This window comes from Canis aureus, chromosome 14 (genome assembly GCF_053574225.1).
Source record: "Canis aureus isolate CA01 chromosome 14, VMU_Caureus_v.1.0, whole genome shotgun sequence".
NCBI lineage: Eukaryota > Metazoa > Chordata > Mammalia > Carnivora > Canidae > Canis > Canis aureus.
The window spans coordinates 45,423,764-45,440,256 of record NC_135624.1 but is presented as its reverse complement, the minus strand read 5'-3'; the positions used below and the strand labels follow the sequence as shown (position 1 = coordinate 45,440,256).

At 34.8% G+C, this 16,493-nt stretch overlaps 1 protein-coding gene and 1 long non-coding RNA gene across 5 annotated transcripts in view; one reads left to right on the top strand and one right to left on the bottom strand.

Moving 5' to 3' along the window:
• Positions 1-16,493, bottom strand: part of LOC144283592 (uncharacterized) — a 277,411-nt gene that overhangs the window by 30,662 nt on the left and 230,256 nt on the right. For both annotated transcript variants that reach the window (XR_013352145.1, XR_013352147.1), the window contains exon 6: positions 15,987-16,069. This is a non-coding gene — a long non-coding RNA (uncharacterized LOC144283592). The remainder of the gene's footprint in view (positions 1-15,986; positions 16,070-16,493) is intronic.
• Positions 1-16,493, top strand: part of LOC144283591 (uncharacterized) — an 87,808-nt gene that overhangs the window by 70,491 nt on the left and 824 nt on the right. For 2 of the 3 annotated variants that reach the window (XM_077847896.1, XM_077847895.1), the window contains 3 exons: positions 558-641; positions 11,053-11,149; positions 13,275-13,363. In XM_077847896.1, the coding sequence (XP_077704022.1) occupies positions 558-641; positions 11,053-11,124 (156 nt within the window). In that variant the 3' untranslated portion in view covers positions 11,125-11,149; positions 13,275-13,363. The remainder of the gene's footprint in view (positions 1-557; positions 642-11,052; positions 11,150-13,274; positions 13,364-16,493) is intronic. The other variant, XM_077847897.1, reaches the window with a different exon arrangement.

Sequence of the window (16,493 nt, the reverse complement as noted above, 5' to 3'; positions counted from 1 at the left end):
ATTGACTACCTCCAATAATTTTAAAGTCTTAAGTATAATTTAGGAATGAGTAAGAAAATGCTGAGGTAAATTTGGTCATATTTTTATAATATTATTATAATTTTTTAATAATATTATTCTGAAGAAATCGCTTGGACAACTTTTTTCTTTTACAAAAGCCTGATACAAATGTTTCAGGAAGATAAATACATGATCTATGTGTTATACAATATATAAAATGTATATTGTTTAGATATCATAATATTTAATATTACAATGTTTAATATGAAGCATTTTGAAATGTTTAAACTTAATATTAATATGTAAATATTTAATAATTATATAATATTTAACACAGCTGTGAAACACTGTATCTATGTTATAGTACTTGGTACCAAGAAAACATCTTGGGAATTCAGATAATATTCTTCCTCATTTCTTAGTTTTGTCTTGAAAACCTGAAAAATTTTACAGTATAATTTAGAGGGCTTGGACTTTCAAGGCAATTTGAATCTTTTTCTCATACATAGATGATTTGGTCATTAATATTTTAGTCATATTCTATGTATTTCTTATAGGTTATGCAACACTGGACAATTAAAAATGTTCCATGCCTCACTTTCCCTACTGGTATAAGAGCTCATTATTATCCTAATAGAACAGTAAGTATTAATGTGTTATTTACTATGTGTCATGAAATCCTTAAAACAGTGCATAGTAAATTATAAGTGCTCAAAATTGTTATTTTATTTTGATAAATAATATTATAAATAATTATATAAATAAAGCAAACTATAATAATCATTGATTTATCACAGTGATTTGTTTATGGTAGGATAAGCATTATTTACACCTGTACATCCTAATTGGCTGAAGAATATAGAAGGTAGCTTTCATATTTCATTCACCAATGCTATTATTTGTATAGCCTAAGTAATTAAAGTCTACAAAGGTGGGCCATAAAGTCCACAAGAATGATGGTGAAATACCGTGTGTTCTGTCCTCAATGCTTCCATAACAAATAGAGCCGATTATTGGTGGAATTAGGAGTCATCTATGGCAGTGTCTTCCCCTGGTCTGAAATCACAATGAAGACATTCTCTTCTGTCTGATTTATTGCCTTCTTTTACTATTGCTGGATTACTTTAACAAGTTTCTGCCAGCTTCTAATAAATCTGCACAGCATGAATAAATAAATAAAATTTTTTTAAAAAAATAGTAACCCTAGCACAGGTAATTAAAGAGAAGACTACTGAGTCAAGTATTACAGGACTGATATGTATTCTTAACAATTAGTACAGCAAAACCAATGGATAAAATATTCAAATAATTCTATATCAGTGGGCAAAAAACTACTCCGCCTTGCCTCCTGAGCATCCCCTCCTCTAGCTGCCCCAGAACTCTGCCCTACAGAACTCCACCAACATCAAAATGTTAAGTAACAAGGGTGTTAATGCCTGACATGGTGGTGGAATTCCAGGCCCCACTTTACATTTTGACCTTCTTCTGTTCTTATTGATTGTATCTGTGACACATCTGTTGTTAGGTATTTAAGTATAGACTAGAGGAAAAGTGTATTTTATTGAGATTGTCATGCGGTCAACAGGCAAATTGGCATTGGCAGTATACAGAAAGAATGAGTTCCTGAGATACAGATAATGCACAAAGACAAGAATTCCAAGATTATGAAACTGTAGAGAGTTAGGTAGCCAAAGAAATGCTGCATGGTGACTGGACAACATAGTTTAATGCAGAAAAAAAAAAAATCTAGGCCAAGATCTGATATCATAGTTAAGACACTGGGTGCCTGAAAGTAACTGATAAGAAAAAAGGTTTCACAGCCTACACATATTAGGTTGCACTGGAGATTTGTTTGTATGAATAAGCCTTGGTTAAGAAAACGTGGTTTAAAACCAGCAGGAAGTTGACCAGTTGCTAAATTACCTGATGTAGCATTAAGCATGAATTCCTGATGAAGATTACAAAACAGAAGGTAGAGACAAAATGCCACATGACAGTTAAGTGGAACACATTTTGGATAAGTGCAGTTTTAAACAGAAGCTTTCCAAGCAGCTGATTAGGTATCATAGTTAATTGAGTGACTACTTTCAGTTACTTAATATTATTAGTAAGATTATCCATTTGCAAGTATCCCAAGCATCTTAAATTAATTCATATTTCCACCATTCAATGTCTTGAATTCTTCTCTTAGAGTTTGAGTCTCTGAAAAAAAGTCAGAACAGTTCAGGGGTGCCTGGGTAGCTCAGTTGGTTGAGTGTCTGCCCTCTGCTCAGGTTATAATCTCGGGGTCCTGAGATTGAGCCCACCTCAGGCTCCCTGTTGCCAGAGAGTCTTCTTCTCCCTTTCCTTCTGCCCCTACCCCCACTTGTGCCCTCTCTCTGTCTCTCACTCACTCTCTCTCAAATGAATAAATAAAATCTTTAAAAACAAAAAGAGCCCGTTTATTAAATCTACTTGAAATCTCTTTTGCTATCAATAGTCCTCAAAATTATTTGATCAGCTTAATTTTAATAGCTAACTTTTTTCCCATTAGCATTTATTATAAGTCTTGCCCACAATATTCAAGGCTCTAGTCCCCCTTCCTCCATTTTTAAGATGATATTCTCAAATACTAGTCTTGGGATAACCAAAGAACATGCTTAATGCAATGAACAGCAGGCTGGACGAAGCAGAGGAACTAATTAATGACCTAGAAGACAAATTAATGGAAAGCAATGAAGTGAAACAAAAGACACAAGAATAGACTTAGGGAACTCCGTGACTCCATCAAATGTAATAACATTCATATTATAGGATGGCCAGAAGAAGAAGAGATAATAATGGGCAGGGAATTTATTTGATGAAGTAATAGCTGAAAACCTTCCTAGTCTGGAGAAGGAAACAGATATCCAGATCCAGAAAGCACAGAAAACTCCTATCAAGATCCTAAAAAGGAAGCCAACACCAAGACATATTGTAATTAAATTTACAAAATACAGTGATAAAGAAAAAAAAAAAGTCTTAAAAGCAGGAAGAAAAAAGATGTCATAAACTTGCAAGGGAAAATCTATAAGGATAGCTGGAGATTTTTCAACAGAAACTTGGCAAGCCAGAAGAGAGTGGCATGATATATTCAACATGCTGAATGGAAAAAATCTGCAGCCAAGAATACTCTATCCAGCAAGGCTATCATTCAGGATAAAAGGCAAGCTAAAAACCAGCCTGCATTCCCAACAACAGTATAAGAGAGTTCTCTTTCTCTGCATTCTTGCAAACATTCATTGTTTCCTGACTTCTTAATTTTAGCCATTCTGACAGGCATGAGGTGGTATCTCATTGTGGTTTTGATTTGTATTTTCCCGATGCCAAGTGATGTGGAGCATTTTTTATATATTGGTTGGCCATGTGTAGGTCTTCTTTGGAGATATATCTGTTCATGTTTTCTGCCCACTTCTTGACTGGATTATTTGTTTTTTGGGTGTTGAGTTTGATAAGTTCTTTTTTTGTTTTGTTTTGTTTTGTTTTTTCTTTTTTTTCTTTTTTCTTTTTCTTTTTTTTTTTTGAGTTTGATAAGTTCTTTAAAGATCTTGGATACTAGTCCTTTATCTGATATGTTATCTGCAAATAACTTTTCCCATTCCATAAGCAGTCTTTTAGTTTTGTTGACTGTTTCCTTTGTTGTGCAAAGGCTTTTTATCTTGATCAAGTCCATCCACAGATGAATGGATACAGAAGATGTGATTCATATATATATATGAATATGAATATGAATATGAATATATGTGGATATTACTCAGCCATCAGAATAGAATGAAATCTTACCCCTTACCCATTTACATCGACATGGGTGGAACTGGAGGGTATTATGCTGAGTGAAATAAGACAATTATCATATGGTTTCACTCATCTGTGGAATATAAGGAACGGTGCAGAGGATCGTAGGTGAAAGGAAGGAAAACTGAATGGGAAGAAATCACAGAGGGAGATAATCCATAAGAGATTCTTAACTATAGGAAACAAATTGATGGTTGCTGGAGAGGGTGGGATGAGGTAACTCAGTGCTAGGCTTTAACGGATGAGGTAATTGGGTGATGGATTTTAAGGAAGGCATGAGATGTAATGAGCACTGGGTGTCATATGCAAATGATGAATTACTGAACTCTATATCTGAAACTAATGATTTACTATATGTTGGCTAACTGAATTTAAATTAAAAAACAAAAGAAAAAAGAGAACTACAGGCTAATATACCTGATGAACACTAATGCAAAAATTCTCAATAAACTACTAGCAAACTGAATCCAATGATACATTAAAAAGTCATTCATAATGACCAAATGGAATTTATTTCTGGGTTGCTAGGGCTCAATATTTGCAGATCAATCAATGTGATACACTTAATACAAGAAAGGATAAGAATCACATGATCATTTCAATAGATGCACAAAAAACATTCAACAAAGTACAACACATTCATGATAAAAAATAAAGTGGATGTTGAGGGAAAATTCCTCAACATAACAAAGCCCATATATGAAAAACCCACAACTAATATCATCTTTAATGGGGAAAAACTGTCATAAAAGTTATAATTCAGATTATGCTATCAAAATATGTAAAGTCCCAAAGACACATGGAGTTTCATTTGTCCTAATTAGTTTGAGAAGGCATTGTTAATTTTTTTCAAAAAATATGACTGAAATGAGATGATTCTGAGGATATATAATTATATTCCATTCAGTCAACTTTTTCTATCTTCCTTTGGAAAATAAATGATTTCTATATAAATAATGAAATTTGGACGAATTAGCTGCAAATGCCTCTTCTCCAAGTGCTGCTCAGACCATCTTTGCTAGTTAATTGATAGATATTGACCGATTTATTTGAGGTCTCTGGGAACCCTTGAAGGTAATATCACAATTCCATAAAATCATTTTTATTCTATGTATTGTTAAAAACGAAAAGAGAATTCAGAAAATTTCTAATATAAGCAGAATTTTTGCCTGAAAGACTGATGCTTTTATTTAACTTCTGATTTTCCTCACTCTTCATAACTATTTTTTTTATTGTGTTCTTAGGAATCAATAGTGGTACATGTGAATCTATCCTCAGTGATCATTATATCAGCCACTTAAATTGCTATAAGCTATAACTCTAAACCATACCTCACAAATTTTGTAGCTTTACATGAAATGAATCATGTAAATCTAGTTATCAATGATTCAGTTTAAAGCTACCACAAGTGCTTCATAATCACTCTGATTTTTTTCTTACAAATTATGTAGGGTAGAGTAACTACCTACTTTAATTATCTAATATGAATACTCGATTTTATGTTGTTTCTATAAAATTATATGCACTTTCCAAGTTGAAGATTTCCTACCTGTGAACTATAAAAAGTACAGAGCATGGTCTATAAATGCAGTTGCAAAACAAGTTCTATGTAAAAGAATAACAATAGGAATTAGGGGCATGAACTGTTAAATAACTACCCTAAAAGAAAGACTATACCAAAGCTGTGTATGTTCACTTATCAACAAATATTTGTGGAACGCTTTCCCTATCATACAGTTCTAAGGACAGTTTTAAGTGCTGGGATTACACAAATGAATAAAACAACTTCAATCCCCCACCCCCAAGGAGACTTCACACAGTGAGAGAGAAAATATGGGAAATCGATGCACACATGATAGATGTGTATTACATGTATGTTTATTTTATGATAATTTCAGTTGATAAGTTATAAGGAGAAAAGGCAGGAAGAAAGGGAGAGGGCTAGGGGGTAGGTATGGTTTTTGTAATTTTAGGTTGGGTTAATCTAAGATATTTTAAGCAAAGATCTGATAGAAGTAAGGAAAGACAACATGTGAATATGTGGGGAAAGAAAATTACAGGAAAAGGAAGATCAAGTGCAAAGCATCTGGATAGGCAGCATGCCGGGTACACTCAAGAAATCCTGAGAAAGCCAGTGTGTTTTGAACAGCATGAGCAGATGCAAATAATAGAATACAGTCTGTTGGTAAAGTAAGAATTTTTTAAAAACTGATGAGGACTTTCCTTGACCAAACATTAGTCAGGGTCCCCTGAGCCATCTTCTCCCTGTCTTTGCAAAGCCTAGTTTAAGCAAGAAGCCTGTTAAGCCAGTTTAAACAGAACCCTTCCACCCCTGATTTCCCATCAGCCTCAATAGCAGATCAAATTCCTCATCCCTATCATCCCCCAGGTGATACTTGATCACCCTGACCTGCCTTCAGCAATAATTGTTTGATCAGTTTAGCAAAAATTCCACTGTACCCTTGATGTCTCCTCTTAGTAATTTTCTATCCACTGATCCCCTAATCTGCTCCTTAACTATAAATCCCCACTAATCTTGTTATATTTAGAGTTGATCCCCATCTCCCTCCCCTGTTGTGATAGTCTTAACACCTATCACACGTCTTGAATAAAGTCTTCATTCCCACTTTATGGAGTGTCAAGAATATCTTTTTTTTCTTTAACAGGGTCATTGTCAATCTAATGTGTACACTGACTTCAAAAAACTAAAGATAATCTCTGACTATCCAATAAAATTAATAAAAATTATGGAGAAAAATGCAGAATGTGATTTTTTTATGGTAATAAAAATACTTATGTTGGATTATGTAGTGCTCAGGAGCTATACTTCCCAGCATTTATTCTCCTTGACATTAGGAGTAAATCTAATAAAGAAATCGAAAAGGTGGAATGGAGAAGCGACCACGTAAATGGTTTAAAATATTTATCGTTGAATAAAATAAGTGTTTAACCTATTTATAAAGAAAGATATTGGATGGGATTTTGCTGGATTGTGATGCTGTAATGATTGCTAGTAGTGAAAAATTAGCTGTTACAAAAGAATTATTAAGGTGGTTCACAATGGGGGGGCCTGGGTGGCTCAGTGGGTTAAGCATCCGCCTCAGGCTCAGGGCATGATCTAGGGGTCCTGTGATTAAGCCCCACATTGGGATCCCTGCTTGGCAAGGAGTCTGCTTCTCCCTATCCCTCTGCCCCTCCTCGTACTTGTTTGAGGAACTCCAAGTATCCATCAGAATCCCATTAGAGAGCCTTTGGAACTCATGTAGACAATATCCCTGCACAACACGGAACAGTTGATGCTATATGAGTGCTTAATTTTAGACTTTTGATTGTCTTTAAAAAATCTACTGGACTTTATTTAAATACCTGAATTTGAGTCTCTCTTTTCTTCTCCTCCCACCCCCATCAATGGTGCTCAGAGTGATATCTGCCTGAAAATAGCCAAAATTCTGATTTCCGGAATGAGAGAGAAAAATAGGCTTTATTTTCCAACACCGCTGTCTTACTGTGCTTTTATCCTATCCAGAAAATAACAATTCTCAAAGGGCCAATCATTTTGAGTTGTGTGCATGTAGCCTGTTCAACTTCTTCCCCGTTTACTTATGGGCCAGGTGATGCATAGGATCGATTAATTCAAATAAGTATTTTTGTTAATGAATAAGGCTTTTCATGACATGTTTGATTAACATTTCTGAGGTTTCCTCCAAAAAAAATCATAACAACTTTTGTGTGTTTTTAAAAATCATTACTCTATGGAAAACCTTTGACAATTCAATATGAAGATTATTCTCCAAAAAAAAAAAAAAAAAAAAAAGAAAATTATTCTTCCATTTTCTGTTATGGTAATTCATGGTTGGAATCCAAAGAAGTAAAAAGTGAGATGAAAATGTATACTTTGTACATACAGCTTAAGTCTTTTGCTCTTCTAATTTTCTGTGAAGACTTGTCATGAGGATCCTCTGACATTACAGCACTCCTGGTACATTAGGACACCTACTTTCTGATATTGTGAGTGGGAAAATCATATTACTTGACAGTACAGGATTATTTTCATTTATTTAGATAAAATTCTATGAGAAATAGCTAGTAGTTTCTGCTATTACTATTGGCTATATATTCTTGCAAATTTTAACCCCAAAGCAGTTTTTATTTTCCTACAGAAAATGGCTTTATACTCATGGATAGGGCTCCTAACCAATAACTCATTCCCCTTCAGAATCACTAACCTTGTATGGAGTTGGGTGTACTTGGTAATCAGATTCTGGAAGTGGCTTTATAGTTAGTTGACTTTACCACTACCTATGGCATATCTGACAACTCAAAGTTCCATAGCTCTTTTGTCCTAGATGCTAAGTCTGAAGTATCTCAAAATTCCTTGCACAGCTCTAAAGAGTTTCTAGCATTGCTGCCAATAAAACCCCTTCTAGCCTCAATGTGAAACCACTGCTTTTTTCAAAAATTATGCTAACCTTGACGTTTTCCTTATTAGGGGGCAGGTTAGGACCTCATTACTATCTATAGGTCTTTTGTTCAACTTCATACTTGATCCATCTGTGTATAAAATCAGCTACCTTGAAGATCTTAGTACACATTTCCCTAAGACTGGGTCAAAGAGCAAATTAGAGGGTCTGCTCAATATCAAGCTCTAAAGCATCTATTCCTGATGGTGATTACTGAATTAATTCAAATGACTTCATAGTTCTGTGTTTAATCAAAATTAATGAATTCATCACCAGTGCACTGATTTATTTGTGTGATTAGAACTAAAAAGGTCATTCTCATCATTTTTCACCTCTTTTAATCTTGATTTCGCTATTAAGGAAGTAGATTTAATGCCTCTTGAAAAGAGATGTTTCTTTTTCTTATATTGTGTGAATCAATTTAATTCCCTATGAATAGATTTTACTCAGCTTTTCAATAAGTTTTAAAAGGATGTACTACAAAGGAAAGCCAGTGTCTATCTATTTTTCTCTAAAAAGATGTCCTGAGAAAGAGCTATGTGTCCCCATAGAGCTTTAGGAACACTTCCATTATTGTTATCTGACAGTGTTTAAAAATTCCTTCTTTAAGTGTCCATTTCTTTTCCCCTTTCCTCTCCCCACTGAGTCTGACTTTGTAAGAGAAAGGAACTCTGTTATATATATTTTATTCCTTGTGAGTAGTGAATGAGAATTGAACAACTTAGCAGTTGTTCAACAACTTAGCAGTTGTTCAACTATATTTACTGACCAAATGAATGGAATGATTACATTGCACAATTGGATTATCAACCAATTTATACTTTCTACACCCTACAACTAGTTTTCTTATGCTAGGAAACTTCTGCCTTCCTTGACTCAGAGAGAAAGCATCACATTAAAGTGAAAGAGTAAAGGATAAAAAAATGGGAAAAGCTTGCGTTATTATTATTATTATTTTTTTTTTTTTTTTTGTAAAAGAGATGAGATGGTGAGAAAAGATAAAACACCTATGTGTAGGGTATAATCTTCTATTGGTTTTCCATCGCTGCTATAATAAATTACCATAATGTTGGGAGCTTAAAACTCACAAACTTATATTCTTATAGTTCTTGAGGCCAGAAGTTTAAAATGGGTCTCAGGGGGATAAAATCAAGCTGTCAACAGAGCTGTGTTCCTTCTGGGGTCACTAGGAGAAAAGATGCTCTTTTGCCTTAAGGGTTTCTCAAGGCCACCCATTTTCCTTTGTTTAGACTTGTATGGCCATATGCCTGGATTTCCACTTGTCTGCCTCCCTCTTCTTTTTTTTTTTTTTTGAGAGCCTTGTGATTAGCTTGGATTTAAGGGAATAACTTAGGATACTGTCCCCACCTCAAGGCCCTTAATTTAATCACATCTTCAAAGTCCCTTTTGCTACATAAGACAACACACTCATAAATTCCAAGGATTAGGACCTGGCCATCTTCCGGGAGCCATTATTCAGCTAACATATATCATATTCCAGATTGTAACAGAGTGCTTCTCCACCAGGGAAATAATTTTGAGACTCATTCTTCTTCTTTATAACACAAGAGAACAAGGAAACGGCATTTAGTAAGCACCAGCAATGTAATTAGAACTACTCTGTTACTTTCCCATAAATTATCACAATTAAGCCATTATATGCTAAATGTATATTGAGCATTTCCTTGTAGCTACTTTTCCATGTGTGAGATACTGGGCATCAAGTGGCTACCTAGACACAAGGCTGGCCTCTTATGCACTGAATGCTCTAGTGTGTTTGATGGCAATAAAAACAAATGAATGAGGAAAGAAAAAGAAAAAGTCATTGCTATTGAGAAATATTTTACAAGAAGAACAGACATGGTGACTTACTATAAAGTAATAGGTAAAGGTTTATTTTAATTATAAAAGGAACACATGAGTTGTCTTTTATATTAAGACTCAAAAATGAAAGTCATTCCCAGGAAGACTTGATATGTTATTACTCTCACAGACCCAACTGAATAATTTGCCTACATCATACAGCTACTATAATAGTAAAGTTGGAATTCAAGTCCAATCTTCTGAGTAAAAGTAAAAGGAATTTTTGTGTGCCTAACTGGCACTAGGCTGTGGCTACTTTAATGTACAGGCAACAGGGTGAAGGGGCGTGAATTTGCACCTCCTCTTTCCTGACAACATTTTGGCAGTGTCTTTGAACATTATCGATTGTCACAAATTAGGTAAATGTGCTACTAGCATCTAGCTGGTCAAGGCCAGAGATGCTCTTAAACATTATATAGATACCTGACAGTCCCTCCCCCAACAACAAAGACTTATTCAACTTAAAATGTCTGTTTTGTTGAGGTTGAGCGTCAATCAGACGCTGATCATGAATGTCTGATCAATATACATGTGGTGAACAATGGTAATTTTAAGAAAATGGGAATGTAGTCACTCTGGGATTGTAGAAATTATATGTTCCATATAAAACAGATGTAAAGTTAGTGGGTATTCAACAAATGATAGTAGTAATAACAAGGGCAATACTGATGATGATGATGATGATGATGATGATGATGATGATGATATATAGGAAGAAAATGTGACAGTGAAGGAAGAGTGTATTTTTTGACAGGGGCTTTGTCTCTACTCACAGATTCTGGGTATGTCTAATTTCAGTTGACAGATATGATGTGGCTGTCAAATATTATTGCTCCTAGAAAGACCTATATCCATTGTCAGTATAACTTAAATATTTGTGTCACTGTATACCCAGAGCTCCAATTCTCTTTCTCAGATCATGGATGAATTGGTATTTTTATTGGCTATCTTGACTGATGTGTGGAAATTTGGTGAAATTCATTGTTAAAGACTCATCTTGAAAAGTGCAATTGGTGAGGAAGGTGATAATACCTTAATTTATATTGTGCTTTACAATTTTCAAGTATTTTCTATGCATAATTTCATTTGGTCCCATGTAATTCTGTAAATTATTCATACCAATTCCTTCCTACACTTCTTTCATATTATGTATCAGAAATATAAATTGTCTTTTTACTATCCCTTAAGATATTGCAGATGCCATGAAAATCTGGAATAAACACATTTCTTGTAACTATTCTAATTTTTTTTCAGTACTGCAATGACCACAGTCTGCATTTAATTTGAGAATATTTTAATGTTTTAAAAAATATCTATAGTTACTTGCTCCCTAAAATTATTTTAAAAATTTTATATAATTTATATATTACATAATTTTTATATTTATGATTTAATTATATATAGAGAGAGACATAACACATAAGCAGAAAAGAGTACAAAGCGTAAATCATAAAGGTTTTCACAAAGTACCAATTAAGAAAAGGAATATTACAAGTTCCCCAAAGTCTCCCCTTTGGCCTTAAGTCACTATCCTCAAGGCTTCTCATTTTAATGCAGATAAATTTACATTACAATAAAATGTATTATCTTAATTGTGAAATTGTGTGAGATTCAACCATTTCATATACCAACTTAATGATGAAACTGTTACCCAGATAGGATCCAGAACATTTCCCTCACATCAAGAAATCCCTCCACACTCCTTTCTTGTCAATATTCTTTCCTCATTCAGGCAATCATTTTTTAATTTATATCATCATAGATTTTTATTGTGCTCTTTCACTTTATATAAATAGCAATATCTGTTATTTATATAAATGTGTGCAGGTATGTATACATGTAAGAATATGGCTTCTTTGCTCAGCATATTTTTGAGTTTCACCCATTTCATTGCAAGTAATTAGTTTGTTTCATTTTTTTATTGCTGAAATACATTGTACAAATATACCATCATCCATCTATCCAGTCTCCATTGAACGGACATTTGGTTTACATCCAGTTTTAGGCTTTATAAAAATGATTGCCATGGACATTCTTGTATGTATCTTTTAATTTACATATACATATGTATATATGTATATATGTGTGTGTGTGTGTGTGTGTGTGTGTGTATTTTGGGTAAATGTCTTGAAGTAGAGCTGCTATGCTACATGGTGGAGATATGCAAAAGCTGCTAGGTAAATTTTAGCAACAATTCTAATCTTTCAGATCTAAAAAAAGACCAATACAAAAAAAAATAAAAGACCAATACAGAAGCAAACATAATCACTTTATTGTGTGTCATGAGCAAAGTTATCGTTTAAAATATAATGAGACTTTTTTACTAACATTTATTTATTTATTTATTTATTTATTTATTTATTTATTTATTTATGATAGTCACAGAGAGAAAGAGCGAGAGAGAGAGAGAGAGAGAGAGAGAGGCAGAGACACAGGCAGAGGGAGAACCAGGCCCCATGCAGGGAGTCCGATGTGGGACTCGATCCTGGAACTCCAGGATCGCGCCCTGGGCCAAAGGCAGGCGCTAAACCTCTGCGCCACCCAGGGATCCCGACTTTTTTACTAACCTTGATCTTCATCTTACCCCACATACTGGAGAATTCATAAATGAGAAGTTAGGAGTGTTAAGAGAAATAGATGGTGCATGGTTTCCTACTGATGCACTACCTTCTACTTCTAGAACACACATCTAGCCCTACTGAGTCTCTACATGGTGGGCCAAACCATATTGCAAGATGCCAGGCACTTCGAGAGCTTAAGAGCTTAAGCTTTGGCACACCAAAAGCTTATTGACTCAAAAGAAAAAGTCTGAAGTTTGTCACATTCACAGTTTCTGTGCTTTTCTTATCCCACTGCAGCAGTACTTGTCTGTTTGAAGTCAAAATTGGTCAAGAGATTTTAGAAATATCCCGGTGAATCGCCCGTTTGCCAAATTTAAGCTTATCTGTTTCCATTTGTGTATTAGGAGGTCTCAATCCTCCAAATCATCAGGGTAAATTATCCCTTCTAAGAAAATATTTTTTCCCCTTTGACTTTTTTGGTATTAGAAACCTAATCGTTATCAGCCCAACCTATCATTCAGTGTTTAAGTAACTAACCGTTTCCCCTACTTGAAGTATTTCCCTTCTAAACTTGCAGAGTTGTGAAGACTGGCATTGAAATTCTCCAGGTGAACCCCTGAAGTGATGGGAAGCAGAGTGACTTACATTTCGCCTTTCTCCTCACAGGTACAATGCACCTTAAACTATGATAATCTCCTGTACAAGAAATATTTCACTACGTTTGCAGTAGTCCACCACCAGCCTCCAGATCCACCTTGGTTTTGAAGGGTTAGACTGATAAAATTAGATGGGATGTGATAGCAGTCACTACCATTCATCCTCATCTTTCACATCTTCACAGATGACACCAATTTCTGCAGTGTTCTCAGGGATTTGATTTGATTTTTAAAATTTGCTTTCTCTAGAAAAGCGAGTCAGTTTTAATGGTTTCCATTTAGGCTATCTGACTATAGCAGCCTTTATTTTACCAGCAAATGAACCAAAGTGGAGTGTCTGCAAAGTATCAACTGTCTCCTTTCCTATTATGTATTCCAAGATTAAAACAAAAACAAAAACTGTGTGTGTCCCAGTAGATGTGCAGCATGCCAGACTTTGCACAGGATTCCATTAACTTGTCCACCATTCACTTCTACTCTAACAGAGAAAGCATGATTATGCTTTGGGTCCTGGATATTTATGTGAACAGCCCAGCAGGCCTTGAAATGGCGTTGTCTCTTTGCCCTCATGTATGCCTAGCTAGCCAAATGGCTATAGGTTGCAAATTCATTACCATATAGTAATAGGATTGTAGAGTCTTTCTTCCTGGGCATCTGAATTCTCTTCCAGTGAATAGGTTTGGATCAGAAAACCAGCTCATTCTGGCAACAAACAATACACAATACACTGCGACTTTGGTGGGGGAAGATGGCCTCAGTCTCTTGATCATCAGCACCACCCTTGCTGGCTGCCTATCTCTCCTGCCTCTGGAGATACTGTTTTCTTTTAACTATCTCCATATGTCTCTGTGAGTTAGAACTTCCTAATGGCTACTCACCCTTGCCTCTCCTTAGACCTATCTTTCTTCTAATAATTAACTGCCATCACTTTGCTTCCATGATTTCTGGGCTCAACCATCCCCATAACTATCAGGGAGCTAAACGAAACTCAGTCTATAATAAAATCTCTTAGGGTCGACAGTGGCTTAGAAAGAACACCCACCACTGAATTTCTCAATTTTGTTTGTGTCTCTCTCAGAAACAAATCCCTTAAAGGTTTGGCCTTAGCATAAAACATAGGCAAAGTTCTCATTTCTCACTGTTTTAGTGAGGCACAATTAATGCACCATAAATCACACAAGTTTAAAGTATACCACTTGGTAATTTTTGACGTATGCATTCATCTATGAAACCATCACCACAATCAAGGTAACGATATATATCCATCACCCCAAAGTTTTTATAATCCTTTATGCAAATCAACCTCTCCACTAGAGCCACCACAGTGTCTCATCTCCATGCTACCACCGAATTGCTTTTCGTCACTATAAGGTTAGCCTGCAATTTTTTGAATTTTAAATGAATAGAATCTTTCATAAGCTATATCGAGAAAAAAGGTGAATTTTACTGTATGCAAATTACACCTCAAGAAATTACACCAATAAAAAGATTAAATATTTGATCAGTTTAAAAAGCATTTTTCTAAAAAACATTAAAAATAAATAAAAAAGCGTTTCTCTTTTAGCACAAGGTCACACAACTAAACAGTGGTAGATTTGAGGATCCAACTCAGTCAGTCTGACTCCAGAACTCCGTTTTAAACCATTTCAATTAGAATGTGCATTTATTTTAATATAATAGAATATTATTTTAATGTGCTAATTTTCAAAATTCACTTATTAGGAATCACGAACTTCCAGACTCTTAACATATTACTGTAGCAGTGATGTCTTTGGAATTCTAATTTTTTTAATAATAAATTTATTTTTTATTGGTGTTCAATTTGCCAACATACAGAATAACACCCAGTGCTCATCCCGTCAAGTGCCCCCCTCAGTGCCCTCCACCCAGTCACCCCTACCCCCCGCCCTCCTCCACTTCTACCACCCCTAGTTCGTTTCCCAGAGTTAGGAGTTCTCCATGTTCTGTCTCCCTTGCTGATATTTCCCACACATTTCTTCTCCCTTCCCTTATATTCCCTTTCACTATTATTTATATTCCCCAAATGAATGAGACCATATAATGTTTGTCCTTCTCTGATTGACTTATTTCATGGAATTCTAATTAAAAAGGTTCATATCTCATAAATATAAGGATTCTGCGAGGAGACTTTTAAGCCTCCCATCTCTCCAAAGACCTAAACACAGCTACTACACGTAGTTCAGTTCAAAAAGCTCTATTATGTTAATAATTTTTTAAAGTGCAAAATTGTATTTGGATTATTATAATTACATGTTAACTTATATCAAATATTATAATTGATAGTAACCAAAGAGTATACAGTCATAGAATATAGGCACTTAATGGAATTCCAAAGATTATTGATCTAATGTCTCTTTGGCACTTAAGGAAAACAGAGTCCATAACAGTACGTGACTTGTTTGATATTACACAGTTCCTTAGTTGAGAAAAAGTCAGAATTAACCCCAAGTTCTCTGATTTGGACTAATACCCTGTCTTCACTCATATCATCTTGGGGCTGAGAGTCCATACTATCCAGGCTACTTGAGAAGAGGCACCATGATTTTGTACATAAACCATAAGGTAATCAATCAGCTTGAAGGGCTCTTATCTATATTGATTTCTATATTTACCTTATAGGAAATGTATCCCACTTGAATTATGAGAAGTTTGGCACAACTTCTCATATATTGGAAGAATTACTATAAAGGCAGCCCTGATGAGGAAAATAGTAATTCTGTTAGTCAGGTTTCAGGATATCAGATAAATCACCTAACCACATCTTTACTGTAGACTAAAACTCTATTTATACATTGCCACACATGAAGAGAGATGAAGTTTCATTCCTGAATTCATGAAAAATACAGAAGTACTCTCTTTTTGCCTCTTTCTAAGTGGTGAGGTTGCTTCTTGCATGTTAGTACCCAGAAATATATAGTCATCAGATAAGAAGCATATATACATTTTATGGAAATTTACTGAGTATGCCATCCATATTAAAACTAATTTTAGGAAAAGTCACAATGTCTCCACATCGTTAAATGGTGGTTTTCAAAATAAGTTTAGATATTAGTTATACCAACTCCCTCTCTAGTAATAGAGGTAATTAGTGAAAAGATTTAGCTTTACATTAAAGTAAA